This window comes from Odocoileus virginianus, chromosome 4 (assembly GCF_023699985.2).
Source record: "Odocoileus virginianus isolate 20LAN1187 ecotype Illinois chromosome 4, Ovbor_1.2, whole genome shotgun sequence".
Taxonomy (NCBI): Eukaryota; Metazoa; Chordata; class Mammalia; order Artiodactyla; family Cervidae; genus Odocoileus; species Odocoileus virginianus.
This window is the reverse complement of record NC_069677.1, coordinates 491,550-509,768: the sequence shown is the minus strand read 5'-3', so window position 1 is coordinate 509,768 and position 18,219 is coordinate 491,550. Positions and strand designations below refer to the sequence as shown.

Sequence of the window (18,219 nt, the reverse complement as noted above, 5' to 3'; positions counted from 1 at the left end):
TCTGCTTTTGTTAGGTCCTTACCATTTCTGTCCTTTATTGTGCCCATCCTTGCATGAAATGCTCCCTTGATATCTCCAATTTTCTTGAAGAGATCTCTAGTCTTCTCTGTTCTATTCTTTTCCTCTATTTCTGTGCATTGTTTACTTAAGGAGGACTTTTAAATCTCTCCTTGCTATACTCTGGAACTCTGCATTCAGTTGGGTATATCTTTCCCTTTCTCCCTTGACTTTCATGTCTCTTCTTTCCTTACCTATTTGTAAGGCCTCCTCAGATAACCACTTTGCTTTCTTGCATTTCTTTTTCTTTGGGACAGTTTTGGTCACTACCTCCTGTACAGTGTTATGAACCTCCATCCATAGTTCTTCAGATACTCTGTCTGCCAGATCTAATCCCTTGAATCTATTTGAAACCTCTACTGTATAATCATAAGGGATTCGATTTAGGTCATACCTGAATGGCCTAGTGGTTTTCCCTGCTTTCTTTAATTTTCACCTGGATTTTGCAATAAGGAGCTCATGATCTGAGCCACAGTCAGCTCCAGGTTGTTTTTGCTGACTGTATATATCTTCTCCATCTTCAGGTTCTAAGAATAAAATCAATCTAATTTTGGTTTTGACCATCTGTGGTGATGTCCATGTAGAGAGTCATCTCTTGTGTTGTTGGAAATCGGTGTTTGCTATGACCAGCATGTTCTCTTGACAAAACTCTGTTAGATTTTGCCCTGCTTCACTTTGTATTTCAAGGCCAAACTTGCCTGTTATTCTGGGTATCTCCCGACTTCCTCTTTTTGTATTCCAATTGCCTATGATGAAAAAAGACATCTTTTTTCAGTGTTAGTTCTAAAAGGTGTCATAGATCTTTGTAGAACCATTCAACTTCAGCTTGTTCAGCATCAGTGGTTGCATTACTGTGATGTTGAGTGGTTTGCCTTGGAAATGAACCAAGATCATTCTGTCATTTTTGATGTTGCACTCAAGTATTTTATTTCAGACTCTTTTGTTGACTGTGAGGGCTACTCCATTTCTTCTAAGAGATTCTTCCCCACAGTAGTCGATATAATGGTCATTTGAATTAAATTCTTCCATCCCCTTACATTTTAGTTTACTGATTTCCAAGATGTTGATGTTCACTTTTGCCACATCCTACTTGACCACATCCAATTTACCTTGATACATTGACCTAACATTCCAGGTTCCCATGCAGTATTGTTCTTTACAGCATCAGACTTTACTTTCACAACCGGACACATACACAACTGAGTGTCATTTTCACTTTGACCCAGTTGCTTCATTCTCTATGGAGCAATTACCCTCCATTCTTCTCCAGTGGCATATTGGACACCTATGACCTGAGGAGCTCATCTTCAGGTGTCATATCTTTTTGCCTTCTCATACTATTCATGGGGGGCTTCCTTGGTGGTGCTAGTGGTAAAGAACCCACCTGCTACAGGAGACATAACACAGGAGACATAAAAGATGCAGGTTTGATCCCTGGGTTGGGAAGATTTCCTGGAGGAGGGCATGGCAACCCACTTCAGTATTCTTGCCTGGAGAATCCCATGAACAGAGGAGTCTGGCGGTCTATAGTCCTTAGGATTGCAAGGAGTCCGACACAACTGAAGAGACTTAGCGTGCATGCGTCCATGCACTGTTCATGGGGTTCTTGCAGCAAGAACACTGGAGTGGTTTGCCATTTCCTCCTCTAGTAGACCATGTTTTGTCAGAACTTTTAACTATTCCCCATCTATCTTGGGTGGCCCTGCATAGCATGGCTCATAGCTTCATTGACCTATGCAAGCCCCTTTGCCATAACAAGGCTGTGATCCATAAAGGGTAAAAATCCTCTATATGCCACCTATTCATCCTTCCTTCCACTCTAACCTCTAACAGCCCCTAATTTTTAGACAGACATCATAGTTTTGCTTTTTACCAGAATGTCATATAGTTGTAATCACAGAATATGTAGCCTTTTCAGATTGGCTTCTTTCACTTAATAATATGCTTTTAAGTTTCCTCCATCTTTTCATGTCTTGGTAGCTCATTTTTTTTAGTGCTGAATAATGTTAAGTTATACATTTTTGTGTCTATATTTACAGATACCAATATATTATCACTTTCAAGTATTTTATATATCATTCTCCCTGTTTTTATTATCTTGGTCATCGTGGGATCCATTTGGCTTTTGAAAAGCAGAGGCTACAGGTACTGACTGGTGTTTTCTATCTGTTGGCTTTATTGGGTTAGAAAGAAGTAAGAAATATTGAACTGGCTGATGGGTAAAATTAAGATGTTAATATCAATTCTCCCATCATCAGGAAACAAGTCCTGAAAATAATATACTTGGACTACTCTGAATGATGAGGGGGATTTTTCTAGGTTACTAAGACATGCAAGTGTAGTGAATTAGGCCATTTAGGGCCAGATCTTGGGTGAAACAGTGTATGCTATTTTCCATTTGGGAGGTGAATTATAGTAATTCATGTCATGTACCAAAGATGTGGTGCCACATATATTCTATTACATCAAGGTTCTTTGCATAATTTTACTTCCCTTTCCAAAAGTCAGAATTATTTAGGTAAATTAACTACAAGCAGTAGTCTTCACTCATTTCTGATAGTTCACTTATGATTTATTATAGCTTCTATCAAAATGAACAGTTGTCAATAGTATATTGTTTTGTTTTTCCATTTTCAATCTAAATAATAATGTTTTGACTTTCACTGCAGCTTGTTTTTATTTTTACAGAAAATGTAAATTTAAAAAAACAGAACATGCTCCTGTTGTTGAAGAGGTAAGATGAGATTAAAAAGATTATTTACAAACTTTCAAGCTATGTAATCTGAAAAATCTAGCCATATAATTTGTAATTAGTACCAGTATTAGTATTTTAGTTGAAAAATAAAAATTGTAATTTTACAATTCTGCCAGGTATACTTATTTTGTTAACTATCTACCAAGTACTATTTATACAAAGCCCAAATCCCTATTTTTATTTCAAGAACTGCATCCTACACAGATATAATGTTTGCCTCATTTGGACTGTACTCTTTGAGAAATTGAGTTGTTATTTCCTCTCCCATTAAACTATCTCTAATTTTTGACTTCCTTTTTTCAATAGCATCATTATTTCCCTCTTAATCAAGTTTAAAACCTATCCATCTCTATAATCTCTTATAACCAAAAGTTTATTAAGTCTTCAACTCTCTTCTGAAATATATCTTGTATCACTTCATTCTTCTCCATACGTAGTTAGTGATTTCTGGTTTTTTGAACTGATTTTAACCTTGGGTTATTTCTTAGGATGAAATGGAACCCTATGCCAGCTACACAGAGAAGAACAATCCACTTTATGATATTACAAACAGGGTGAAGACATCTCAGGTATTACAAAGTGAAGCTGATGGGATGAATCTCCATACTATATATGTTCCTGGAGTGTAACACCAGGACAAGTGAATCAAGATACAGTACAGATACTGTTTTGATATTCTTAGAGTTCTGGAATGGAAGGTCTATTTTGAAATTAGCTTTCCAAAGATTCCTAGAAGACAGAGACATTCTAGAGGATATGCATTTATATCTTTATACAATCGAAATTTTAGAATTTTAGCTGTTATGAGCTAGTTCTTTGAAGAATTGACATTATTACAAAGAAAGCATATGCTCATGACTAAATATTCAAATTGTTCAGTACAGTAGATGATGAAAACTGAGTTACTTCAAATAACTCCACAGAAGGAACAGTTACTGACAGTTTTTATGTAATATAGAAAAGTTCTATGTGCATATGCCTTATCTATATGTGCATGATATATATATATACACTTATACGTTCACTTACATACACATACATATATCCTTGTCAAGATACAAATGGGAACATACCATAATTTTATTCTTTACTTATAGAAAGTTAATGATATAATATATTCTGGAGATCTTTCATATCAAAACAAGCAGAGCTACCTCATTCTTCTTAATGATTACTACAATTCCATTGTATGTAACAGAATTTAATTTGATTAAACACAAATCTAGTGGTGGACATTTAGATTGTTTTGTTTGTTTTGCTATTATAAACAATACTACATAGAATGTTTCTTGTGGATTCATCTCTTTGTATGTGTTTGAACATATTTGTAAGATAATTTCCTTGAGTGAAATTGCCAGGTCAAAGGGTTTGTGCATCTTTATTATTGACTGATATGTCAAATTGTATCAATTTACATTCCCTCTAGTCCTGTTTGAATGTGCCTTTTCTGTTATTTTAATATCCATAAAAAGTAAACCTTCTGTTAGCAAATATAGATTATAATAATTTCACTATTTAATAAAACTGAATTTATATTTTTCTTTCATGTGTGTGTGTGTATATATGGGGGGAGGAGAGAGGAGGACACATATATGAGGACATTAGCTTCTTCTGAAATTATTATATCTCTATAGAGGTATTGTTCTCTAACGCCTAATAATATATGATAAATTGGAAATGTGTATTTTTATGGTATACATTTTATTGTGAGGTATTTATCAAGTAGCAAATGTTTATTGACTATATAATCAGCTAAATGTGCATTATTGAGGACTTGGGATATTTTTTAAGTATGATCTATATGCTAAAGGAATAGCCATAGGATGACATGACCCTTTCTTCCATTTTTCTGTGGAATAAAATATTGGGAGTGTATATATTAATCATTTTAATATTATTAAAATACATTTTATTGTTAAAAATAAGTCTATTTACTTCATAGCAGGAAAAATGACCCTGGAAAAGGAAATGGTGACCCACTCCAGTATTCTTGCCTGGACAGTCCCATGGACTTAGGAGCCTGGCAGGCTATAGTCCATGTGGTCGCAAAGAGTCAGACATGACTGAGTGATTAACACACACACACACAGGAAAAATGATACTGAAAATGAAAATTTTTTAACATGGTAGAAATTAAACAATATCCATTCATTCTTTAATTGTGCCATTTGAAACATTTGACAGCTATTTAGTTTTATTAATATTTTGTCTCCCCGAAGACATTTTGGTTACTCTGAACTTTGTCCTTAAAAGGATTGTTAGTCTATTTGGATGTAAAACTAATACACACATCTAAACTAATATACATATCATGTGACACTTGACACATAATATTTTAACCAAACCAATTTGGCTTGGTCAAGAAAACAGTCTCTTAAGTTTCTGCATATAAATATTACCAAGAAGTGTGCACAATATAACCCTGTCCTTAATATTTTCTTAACTCTTCATCCATCCCCTTATTGGGATGAGGTTCACTCTTAGATTCAAGAATATCTGTTTCAATATTTTACATCTTAACTCAATAATGTCAAAACAGTCATATCAAATGACATCATAGTAAAGACTTCAATATAATTTATAATGTCAAATTTCACTTTACATAAAATAAATGTATTAAAATCTACTACAGGGATGTTAAACATAGTTGAAAATAAGAATTTTGTGGGAACTAAAAAGTACATAGATTCCTCAAATCCTCTCTAGATCTGTGGAATCAGAGAATCTAGAAATTGGACCTAATGTGTCAGATTTTCCAGGAAGTAGTAAGATGGAATTAGTCAAGATAAAAGTTAATTAGGGGTGAAAGTTTATACTTTTGAAAGATTAAAGGGTTTGGAAATGGAGGAGGACAAGTTTTTAGACTATAACGCTAATCTGAACAAAACATGTGAAGAGAAAGAAGGGAGAAAGCAGGATGGAAGACAGGGAGCCTCATATAACAACTAAGAACTGCCAAGTAATGGCCAAACCAACAAGAAGTGCTGGAGCAAGGACTGCTTCTAAAAGGAGTCTTTTATGAGCAGAGATGGTCAAACTCTGATACGCCTTCAAGCTTAGTCAATGGTTGGGAAGAGTATGGGCTCAGCTTGAAAGCTGAAATGAAGGTTGAAGCTCTTAGCAATTAAAAACCACCAGCTAACTGCACTTCTTGGAGCTGAATGTTAAGTTCTCTTTTGACGGGAATCCTAATAGTTCCTTTCTTGGTGGCTCAGTCTGTCTTTTCACTGGTTAGTATTGGCCTGATGTTTCATTGTCTGTCATCTTATTTTCAACTTTTCTGTGAAAATTTATCTATTATAAAAGAACTATAGCTTATTTAAAAGAAGACATATCTGTTTCTTACCTCATTTAAGAATTTAAATAAAGGACAGAAATGGTATGGAGCTAACAGAAGCAGAAGATATTAAGAAGAGGTGGCAAGAATACACAGAAGAACTGTACAAAAAAGATCTTCACGACCCAGATAATCACGATGGTGCCATCACTCACCTAGAGCCAGACATCCTGGAATGCGAAGTCAAGTGGGCCTTAGGAAGCATCACTATGAACAAAGCTAGTGGAGGTGATGGAATTCCAGTTGAGTTTTTTCGAATCCTGAAAGATGATGCTGTGAAAGTGCTGCACTCAATATGCCAGCAAATTTGGAAAACTCAGCAGTGGCCACAGGACTGGAAAAGGTAAATTTTCATTCCAATCCCAAAGAAAGGCAATGCCAAAGATTGTTCAAACTACCGCACAATTGCACTCATCTCACATGATAGCAAAGTAATGCTCAAAATTCTCCAAGCCAGGCTTCAACAGTACATGAGCTTTCAGATGTTCAAGCTGGATTTAGAAAAGGCCGGATTTAGAAAAACCAGAGATCAAATTGCCAACATCTGTTGGATCACTGACAAAGTAAGAGAGTTCCAGAAAAACATCTATTTCTGCTTTACTGACTATGCCAAAGCCTTTGACTATATGGATCACAATAAAATTCTTTAAGAGACGGGAATACCAGACCACCTTACCTGCCTCCTGAGAAATCTGTATGCAGGTCAAGAAGCAGCAGTTAGAACTGGACATGGAACAACAGACTGGTTCCAAATAGGGAAAGGACTATGTCAAGGCTCTTTATTGTCACCCTGCTTATTTAACTTATATGCAGAGTACATCATGCAAAATGCCAAGCTGGATGAAGCACAAGCTGGAATCAAGATTGCCAGGGTAAATATCAATAACCACATATATGCAGATGACACCACCCTTACAGCAAAAAGTGAAGAAGAACTAAAGAGCTTCTTGATGAAAGTGAAAGAGGAGGGTGAAAAAGTTGGCTTAAAGCTCAACATTCAGAAAACTAAGATCATGGCATCTGGTCCCATCACTTCATGGGAAATAGATGGGGAAACAGTGGAAACAGTGAGAGACTTTATTGTTTTGGGTTTCAAAATCACTGCAGATGGTGACTGTAGCCATGAAATTAAAAGATGGTTGCTCCTTGGAAGAAAAGTTATGACCCACCTAGACAGCTTATTAAAAAGCAGAGACATCACTTTGCCAACAAAGGTCCATCTAGTCAAAGCTATGTTTTTTCAAGTAGTCATGTATGGATGTGAGAATCGGACTATAAAGAAAGCTGAGTGTTGAAGAAATGATGTTTTTGAACTGTGATATTGGAGAAGACTCTTGGGAGTCCCTTGGACTTCATGGAGACCCAACCAGTCCATCCTAAGGGAGATCAGTCCTGAATATTCATTGGAAGGACTGATGTAGAAGCTGAAACTTCAGTACTTTGGCCACCTGATGCGAAGAACTGACTCATTTGAAAAGACCCTGATGCTGGGAATGATTGAAGGCAGGAGGAGAAGGGGATGACAGAGGATGAGATGGTTGGATGGCATCACCGACTCAATGGACAGGAGTTTGAGTAAACTCCAGGAGTTGGTGATGGACAGGGAGGCTTGGCATGCTGCAGTACATGGGATCTCTTAGAGTTGGACATGACTGAGTGACTGAACTGAATTGAAGAATTTAAACTTTTAATTAGAGAATTTTAGCTATTCACATTTCTTGTGATTACTTACATGTGAAGTGTTAGTCACTCAGTCATGTCTGACTCTTTGCTTCCCCATGGACTCTAGTCTGCCAGGCTCCTCTGTGCATGAAATTCTCCAGGGAAGGATATTGGAGTGGATTTCCATTTCCTTCTTCAGCTCATCTTCCAGACCCAGGGACTGAACTCTGGTCTCTTGCATTGCAGGCATATTCTTTACTGTCTGAGCCACCAGGGAAGCCTCACATGTTTGGCTATATTTCTACAATCTTACTTTACATGTCTCATTTACTATGTTTTCTCCACCAACTCTTTTATTTTTTTTTCTTTTACTCTTCCTTGTTGAATTGGTTATTTACAGTAGCCAAGACAAGGGGGAAAAAAATCTAAGTGTCCATTGATGGATATATGGATAAAGAAAATGTGATAAATACTTATAATAGAATATAATTCAGCCACAAAAATAGTGAAATCTTGCCATTTATGATAACATGAGTGGACTTTGAGGGCATCATGCTGAGTGAAATAAGTCAGACAAAGAAAGATATGTTTCACTTATGTAGAATCTTAAAAAAAAACCCAAACAAATCCCAAACCAACTTCACAGATACAAAGGATAGACTGTTGGTTGTCAGAGATAGGGGGTAGGGTGTGGGTGAAGTGGGTAAACGGAGTCAAAAGGTACAAATTTCCAATTATAAAATAAAATAAATAAGTCATGGAGATACAATGTACAGCATGGTGACTCTAGTTAATTATACAGGATTGAGCATTTGAAAGTTGATAATAGAGTAAATCTTAAAATTTATCATTATTAGAAAAAAATAGTTTTAATAGCTGTGTGTGGTGATGTGTGTTAACTAGAATTATTGTGATGATCATTTTATAATATATTCAAGTAACAAATCATTGTGTTGTACCCCTGAAACTAATATAATGTTATGAGTTAATTATAATTCAATAAAAATGAAAAGGCAATTTGTAAAATGAAGAAAATATTTGCAAACCATATCTGTAAGATGTCAATATCCAAAATATATAAAGAACTCATCCAACCCATAGCAAAAATGAAACAAAACCAAATACTCCAATTTAAAAGTGGACATAGGACATGAGTAGACATTTTTCCAAAGAAGATGTATGAATGACCAAAAAATACATGAAAAGGTGCTCAACATCAGTAATCATCAGGTAGATGCAAATCAAAGTAATGGTAAGCTATCACTTCATACATTTTAAGATGATTATTATCAACAAGAAAAGAGGTAGCAAATGCTAGCAAGGGTGTGAAAAAAGGGAATCATTGTACACTGTTGGTAGGAAAATGAACCAGTAAACCGTTATGGAAAACAGTATGGAGATTCCTCAAGAAATTAAAACTAGGACTACCACTAGGATTACCACATGGTAATCCTTCTTCTAAGTATATATTGAAAGGAAATGAAACTATTATCTTGAAATGATATCTGTATTTTCAATTTGATTGAAGCATTATTCACTATAGTCAAGGTATCAACCTGAATGTGTTGATGGATGAATGGATTAAGAAATGTGGTATACATATGCAATGGATTACTTTTCAGCCTTAAAATAAGAAAGGAAATCCTATCATCTGTGACAGCATGGATGAAACTGAAAGGCATCATGCAAAGTGAATAGGCCAAAAAGAAAAAGATAAATGTTGCATGGTATCATTTATATGTGGAATCTAAAGGAAAAAAGTCAAAATCATAGAAACAGAGAGTAGAACGGTGATTATCAGGGGTTGGGATGTTGGGGGAATGGGGTCGAAGGGTACCTGCTTTAAATCATAAGATGAATAAGTTCCAGGAATATAATGTACAGCATGGTGACTGTAGTTAATAATACTGTATTTTACACTTGAAACTTGCTAATTTCAAATATACAAAAAAAGTTACTATGTGAGGTGATGGATTTTGTTTTAAAATTTTTTCTATAACTGATGTTAGAAATTACAACCACCAAAAACTACATTATGATTTTGTCATAATCATTATGTCAGAGGTACTAAAGAAAAGTTTGGAAAGAGTGTGAATTTCCCTAAAACTTAGGTGTAGTGAGGAACTATAGAACATCCTCATTACTTAGATGTATCCCTTATGGGCTTCCCTAGTGGCTCAGATGGCAAAGAATCTGCCTGCAATGCAGGAGACCTGGGTTTGATCTCTGGGTCAGAAAGATCCCCTGAAGAAGGGAATAGCTATCCACTCCAATATTCTGGCATGGAGAATTCCATGGACAGAGGAGCCTGGCATGCTACAGTCCATGGGGTCACAAAGAGTCAGACACGACTGAATGATATCCCTTATGAAAGGATCATTCATATAATAATATGTCAAATTATTTCTTCCATCCATGTGTTGCAGTTCTGAAATTAGCCTGGTAAAGGTTCTAAGTTTGCAACCAACTTCCTTTCCATTATCCTAAATTTACCAACATACAAGATCTGAGATCTAGACCTGACTTTCCATTTTTTTTTTCAACCTACTTCCCACTTGTGCTGGGCACACCAGAAATACACCAGGTACATATTTTTAAGGTGGACTTTACAATGTATAGTTTTAGCACCTGGTTTACAACTAAATATATTGTGAATATTTTCTCTTTTACCACCATTAAAATAATTGCATAATATGGAGAAATCATAATGAATTAGCTCTCTTAATACACTGGGAGACTTTAGATAGAACTTTTTTTCAAGGAGACTTTATCCTCTACAAACCCTTGAGAAAACATGTGTTCTTGTTTTATATAGCTACCTATAGATGATAAAAGCTTGCCCTTCAACTTAGCTTTTTGACTTGTTTCTCTGTACTCATTCAATCAACTAAGTAATCCATTTTATTTTCTCAGCTCTCTCTCATTTGCTCTCACTTTTTAACCTAGTCTCCCAGGGACACATGCACACTTCCATTACTCCAGCATCCTGATTCTTACCTCTTATATCTGCCCCATCTCTTCTTTGTTCCCTTTACAGATACTTTCTTTTCTTCCCAAGATAATATCTTAATTAATTTGATCAACTCTATCCAATGTTTTATACTCAGTTCCACATTGGGCATAACCTTTAATAATCTGAAGATGGAACTCAATTGTTTAAAGGAAACTATTAGTAAATCTTTGCTAGAATTACATGTATCAGAAGCACAGGACTTTGGAATAATAAATGGCTTATTTTTTTAAAAGCGGTTGTTTGGGGGAGAGCAGGGCAGAGGAAAGTAGTTGGTACTTTAAGGAAATGTTAGGGATCATAAGGAAATGTATCCATTTTTTCAAAGCAACTAATGAATGATCATCTCTCAGGCGGGATATTGGAAGGACAGATCATGAAATTTGCATGACAAATGTTGCATGTAAATATGGGTTAATACCTGTATAGCAAGGAAGCATGAGAGCAAATGCAGACAGTGTTAATTCTGGAGTTCCAGTAGCTGTGAGTTGCTCATCACAACCAGGTAGGAATGACTGAGGAATCCAGCGAAGCTGGCCATGCCAGCATTTACACATGGAACACTTCCTGGACAACTAGGTGTCATGGGGCACAGAACCACACACTTCCCTTCATGCATGTCAAGCTTACAGTTCCATCCAAAGAAGAAAGGTAAGTACAAAAGGACCCCAGAATGCAAGTTCTCCCATTCAGACAGTAGGTTCTGTTTAGTTCCTTACTGTTCTGGATTCCTCTGAATAGTACAAACTGGGAAGCCCAATGACCAATAGCAGGCTCCTTCTGGGACTGAAGGCCATTATCCCTGAGGGGCAGATCTCCCTGTGATGGACAGGCTAGTTCATGGTGAGCCAATCCAGCAACTAATCCCAGTTCAAATGCTCTGGAAAAAGCCATGATCAAAACCTCACTGGAAGAGAAATGCTCCATCTTCCTTTGGTCCATGGCCCACAGGCTGGTCCTAATAAATGTTTTGGCTATAAATTTCAGGGATATTCTCCTTCCTCAGCCACATCTGACTTTCAGTTTTTAAATCGAAACTTTTACTGAGATAATTATAGATACACATGCAAAGAAATAACACAGAGATCTCTGTACACCATTCCCAGTTTGCCCTAATGAAAATGTGTGTGAGTTGTTCAGTTGGGTCCAACTCTGCAATAGCATAGACTGTAGCCCGCCAAACTCCTATGTCCATAAAATTCTCCAGGCAAGAATACCGGAGTGGGTAGCCATTGCTTTCTCCAGGGGATCTTCCTGATCCAGGGATCAAACCCTGGTCTCCTGCATTGCAGGCAGATTCTTTACCATCTGAGCCACCAGGGAAGCCCATCCTAATGATAACATTATGGTAAATAATAGTATAATATTACAACCAGAGGACTTCCCAGGTGGCACAGTGGTAGAGAATCTGCCTGCCAATGTAGGAGACACAAGACATGCAGGTTTGAGCCCTGGGTTGGGAAGATTCTCTGGAGTAGGAAATGGCAACCCACTCCAATATTCTTGCCTAGAAAATTCCAAGGATAGAGGAGCTTAGTTTAGTCCATGGGGTTGCAAAGAATTGGATACGACTGAGCACACACTCACAACCAGAATATTGACAGTAATAAAATTCACCAATTAAAAAGAATAAAACTTTAATCTTCAGATGTGTTGAGGAATTATTTATCTAGTGACAAGAATCTGATTCCGATGTTTTTTCCACAGGAAGTTTTCATTAATCTTTCTTTTGGGTAATCAAACTGAAACCTATGTTAACCATTTGTTTATAGAACAAACCCCAAGAGAAGGATTAGTTTGTTTAAGAAGATGAAAAGGAGAATTTATAAGCAGAAACTCACACCCTTCAGTCTTCACTGACCCCTTCCACATAGAAAACCCATGTTAACACTGCATTGACTCTGTAGATTGCTTCCCCCACCCCACCACCCTCTATTTTGTGGCAGAAAGAAGCATATCTTAAAATGCCTCAGCCAGAAACAAACAGAATAAAGAAGAAAAAAGAAATAAAGCAGAAATTATGAAGTAGAAGAGGGTAACATCATCTGCACGGTGTGAAAGTGTGAGTGTGAGTGTGCAGTCAGGTTGGGCAGAGGCAATGAGGACCTGGCCTGGCTTACAAAAGATCTGCGCTTGTGGAGTGGGCAGAGGTGTCTCCTGTCAGGGATGGCATAGCACTAAGGCCATGTTCAGAAAAAAGCAGTGGGGCAGCTGTGGCTAGAGCCAGGTTGGAAGTGCCTGAGAAATGTCAGGTGCAGCATTATCATGGTACCTGGTCCCCTCCCTATATGTGGAAGTGCAGGGCTTGTGAATAGGATTTGCTGGATGGATCAGAGTAAAATTGCTTTAATTCTGCATTGCAGACTGATCACTAGCCCTAGCCCAAGTTTGACAGTGGGTCATATGAGTGGAGAACTATTAGTATTATGGTCTTTATGAGTGTTTTAAATACTCTATGTTTTTTGTATTAAAGTGTATACTTCTAGAATGAGAGATCATGTTTGGCTTCTGTCACAAACCACACAACAAATTACCAAACACAGACACATACACGATACAATGGAAGGGAAGGAAAACTATCCATGAAAAAATTGTGTCTATCCTGGTTGTACAGCTCTGCCATTGATCAAATTAGGATAAGTTACTTTTCTACTTCCCCATTTATAAAAATGAATATACTGATGCATGTCTCATAAGAATTATTTAAACATTATCTGGGATATAACTCAATTGATTACAATTAGATCTGAAGAGTACAAATGCATATGTTTCTCTGGAGAGAAATAAATGTATAAAAGTACAAATCAGGAAGTTCAGTCATTATCACCTAACTCTCCAAATAGGAAATGCTTCCTCATAAATTCCTCGTGAGCTGCAAACACAGTGGAATTAAGAGAGCAGGGGATTTCTCATTAATGCTTATGTGGGAGAACAGGAGAAGAAAAATACTACAGCTAGGTATATGGAAGGAAAAGAGAGAGGTAAGGATAGGAAGAAGAAGGGAACTCCCTTCAGAAGATGTCTTCAGCTTTGGGGATACTTTTCACAATTTTTCTCCCTTTCACAGCTGATGAGTCTGTTGGGAGTGGTGGTGGGGAAGGGTGAAAATTACTGGAGTGAAGTAGAGGAAACCAAATTGAGAAAGATACTTTAGATTGTTTTCCACCAGAATTTTTATGTCTTTTAAAAATCTCAATTTCATTCTTCTCTTTCTAGTTTCCTTGGATAACAGTTTTAGAACAGTCCTTGCATGGGGATCTAATGCTCTGCATTTCTAAAACTGAACCACGTGATGTTGATATTGCTGGTATGTAGACCAACAATGAGAGGCAAGGTTTTAAAGAAGTCTTGTTTTTTGAAAAAAGACACTTGTGATAATTCTAAGACTGCACCTTTGTGCCATTTGCAAAAAAACAAAAACAAAAACAAAACTAAACACCCAACCCTAAAATAAAGCAAAAACCAAAAAGGAGTCTAAGAACGAACTCACACATAAATGTTAAATCTCCTTATAAGTGGGTACAAGCTATTTAAGTCACAACAGGGGATTTAATATTTGAATCAGTTCTAATGAGATGGATAAAACTGGAGCCCATTATATAGAGTGAAGTAAGCCAGAAAGATAGACACCAATACAGTATACTAACGCATATATACGGAATTTAGAAAGATGGTAACGATAACGCTATATGTAAGACAGAAAAAGAGACACAGATGTATAGAACAGACTCTTGAACTCTGTGGGAGAAGGCAAGGGTGGGATGATCTGAGAGAACAGCATCAAAGCATGTATATTATCAAGTGTGAAACAGATCGCCAGTCCAGGTTGGATGCATGAGACAAGTGCTCGGGGCTAGTGCACTGGGATGACCCAGAGGGATGGGATGGGGAGGGAGGTGGGAGGGGGGTTCAGGGTGGGGAACACATGGAAATCCATGGCTGATTCATGTCAGTGTATGGCAAAAACCACTACAATATTGTAAAGTAATTAGCCTCCAACTAATTAAAAAAAAAAAAAGAACTCCAGAGGCAGTGTGAGGTAGAAAATGTATGCTTGTTCCCTGTGCTCCCCCTTCCTGACTGTGGAAGCTTTGAGTTTGTCTCTGCTCTGCTCTTCAGTAGTAGATTTCTCATCTGCACAACAGGGGTAGCCATTTCTCCCTGTAGAGAGAGTTCGTGAGTATATAAGTGCCTCTCACAAAGCATAGCAGTGCCTCTCACGTAAGGGATGCTCAGTTAAGCTTAGGTTTCTTATCTCTTTCCTATCTTATCTTTTGAAGAATCTATTTATAAATAACTACCAGTTTTGCACTCAAGATAATTTTAATTTCTTATCTTTTTATTCATTGCTTAGTGCATTATGACAATGCATTTTAATTATTAGGCTGGTTACCATATATAATTAATAACACTTCTCTTATTTTAACAAGTGTTTTACAAGTGTTTTTGAACTAACCTAGAGTGATTTTCTTTCCAGGTATTTTGGATTATCAGGGAAGATTTGATAGGATACTGGGCTTCAGGTCAAAATATCTGACTTTGAGATGAAAATGTGGTCACTTACCAAGACTACCAAGATGCTTGAAATTGTGCTTTATCTTTTATCTGTCTCTGCATAATTCATGGTACCTATCACAATACTTCAAATATACTAATGATGATATTTACTGAGCACTTATTACATGCAAGATGCTTTTCTAAATACTCTACATGTATTAGTTCATTTAATCACAGTAATCCTAAAAGGAATATTATTCCTATTTAAAGGAAATGAAATTGAGACACAGAGGAGCCAAGTGATATATTTCACTGTATCTAAGCTGCAATATTTTTTCACATTTTAACATCTCCAGAATGGGATGTGTATCAGTTACAGCCCCAGCAGTAAACAACCAGCACATTTTGAGTAACTTGGGGAGAGTTTTACAAAAGCATGCATGCTTTAAAAAGATGTGGTTTCCATAACCAATAAGAGATAATGAAGGACCTGGTGTCTTGCAACTGCTGGAAGGCATTACACTCCTTGGCCTGAAGTTACAAGATGAAGGAATCTGAAGAAAGCAGTGTTTTTGAGAGGGCTGCCTATAGGACGATGGCTATGGGAGTGACCCTAACACCCCCACAGGAAAAGTACTCCAACCTCACTCTCCTTCCACCTTTGATCTACATTTGCTGTAAATGCCTCCAAGAAGTCAGCCTCTTAGGACCCAGAGAATGGCAGAAAAGATTGGAGAATTGATCTGGAGGAGCAAATGGATCATATTCCAGAACAAGATGCATCCTACAATAGAGGTCATATCATGAGTAACTGGCAGAGTATTTTGTCCCCTACTGTTGCATAATCAATATGTTATAAATTAGTATCATTCTTTTATTTGATAAAGCACAGAAAATTGTTCAAGTTTACACAGTTATAAGACAGTTGCGGCAGAATTTGCACCCAGATAATCTAACTCAAGAGCCCATGTGCTTAACTAGCATGCACTATAAGTAGATCCTTATGAAATAGTCACAGATAAAACTTTGTTGCTTTTTTGATTTTTTTTCCTGTTCTCATTTACAGCATCTCCAGAAGTGACACTACTTCAGGGGAAGAATAAAACTTCAATGTGCAAAGGTTGCAGGGAAGCCAGCTTGCACAGATTTTCTGAGTCCCAGAAGATTGCATCACTGTGCATGAATCTAGGATTAACAAGACAGTGACTGTCCAGAGCACATGACACTGGGTAGGCAACAATGTATATAATGTGACCTGCTTTGTTTTACATTTGAACAGGAGCAAAAGTCTAACCATAGGTGAGCAGTCTTGCAGTAACTGATCTAATTATCATAACTTCTTCCCAAACAAGTGTCATCACCTATTGACGTACTTGGTTATCACCTCAGGAAATTATAATTGACTTACATTGAATTTTTTCATTCTGTCTTATTTCCTCTTTTAAGTTTTCCTTTGCCTTCTGTCTTATAATTGGACTGAGGTTGATTTTCTCAGATAAAATTCACTCTATTTTTAAAAATCTCTTTATCAGTTCTTAGTGAATTCTGACAGTACATTTTACTAGGTTGTGTCACCACTTAATTTTCTTTTTGATTGTGTCTAAATCAGGTTTTTAATCTACCCACTGAGATTTGATTCCAATAATTATATTTTTCATTTTTAAAAGGTTAGTTCTTTCATTTTATTTCCTTTTTCCTCTTTTCTTTTTTAACCATGTTAATCACATGTTATTTTCCATAGTGGAAAACCATAATGGTTTTCACACTATCTTATTATTTCTAGTTATTGTGTTGCCAATTCTGGTGGTTGCTGAATAGAAAAACAGAATTATAGAAGAGATAGTGACCATTAAATGGTAGATGGGAGTGAGAAGAATTTAGAGAGTACTTTATACAGGAGATAAAATTTGAATGAGGTCTGAAGGATAGATTGAAGTTTAAAAAGTTAATTAGGCTGACAAACTAAAAAGAGGGCATTTTATTTTATTTATCAATAACAGCAACAGTTGATTTATAATGTGATAGTATCTGCTACTCATCAAAGTGAGCCAGTTATACATATACATATATCCACTCTTTTTTAGGTTTTGTTACCATAAAGGCTGTTACAGAGTACTGAGTAGAGTGCCCTGTGCTATATACTAGGTTTTTATTAGTTATCTATTTTATATACAGTAGTGTGTATATATGTCAATTCCAATCTCCCAAGTTATCCCTCTGCTCATCCCTTCCCCCCTTGTACTCAGTCGTTCAGTCGTGTCTGACTTTTTGTGACCCTATGGATTGTAGCCTGTTAGGCTCCTCTGTTCGTGGGATTTCCCAGGCAAGAGTACTGGAGTGGGTTGCCACTTCCTATTTCAGGGGATCTTCCTGACCCAGGGATTGAACCTGCGTCTCTTGCATCTCCTGCATTGGCAGAAGGATTCTTTACCACTGAGCCCCCAGGGAAGTCCCATCCCTTCCCCCATAGTAACTGTAAATTTATTTTCTACATCTGTGACTGTATTTCTGTTTTGTAAATAGGTTCATTTGTACCATTTTTTAGATTCCACATATAAGCAATATCATATGATTTTTGTCTTTCTCTGTCTGACTTTAATCAGTATGACAATATCTGGGTCCATTCATGGCACTGCAAATGGCATTATTTTGCTCTTTTTTTACGGCTCAGTGATATTCCATTGGGTATATGTACCACATCTTCTTTATCCATTCCTCCCCATTGATGGGCATTGACATGGCTTCAATGTCCTGGCTATGATAAATAGTGCTGCAATGAACATTTTTGAACTTTGGTTTTCTCTGAATATATGCCCAGGAATGGGATTGCAAGATCATATCATAGCTTTATTTTTACTTTTTAAAGGAACCTTCATACTCTTCTCCATAGTGGCTGTACCA

At 36.8% G+C, this 18,219-nt stretch overlaps 1 protein-coding gene and 1 pseudogene across 2 annotated transcripts in view; one reads left to right on the top strand and one right to left on the bottom strand.

The window, feature by feature from the left end:
• Nucleotides 1-4,353, top strand: part of CD200R1 (CD200 receptor 1) — a 68,905-nt gene extending 64,552 nt beyond the window's left edge. Inside the window, exons 8-10 of one of the 2 annotated variants that reach the window (XM_020879706.2) lie at nt 2,097-2,202; nt 2,746-2,791; nt 3,301-4,353. In XM_020879706.2, coding sequence (XP_020735365.2) covers nt 2,097-2,202; nt 2,746-2,791; nt 3,301-3,441 — 293 coding nt within the window. In that variant the 3' untranslated portion in view covers nt 3,442-4,353. Of the gene's footprint in view, nt 1-2,096; nt 2,203-2,726; nt 2,792-3,300 lie in introns of both variants that reach the window. The other variant, XM_020879707.2, reaches the window with a different exon arrangement.
• A 6,842-nt stretch (nt 4,354-11,195) lies between these two features.
• On the bottom strand, nt 11,196-11,748 carry LOC110128744 (putative protein CRIPTO3; annotated as a pseudogene).
• Nucleotides 11,749-18,219: the final 6,471 nt, after the last annotated feature.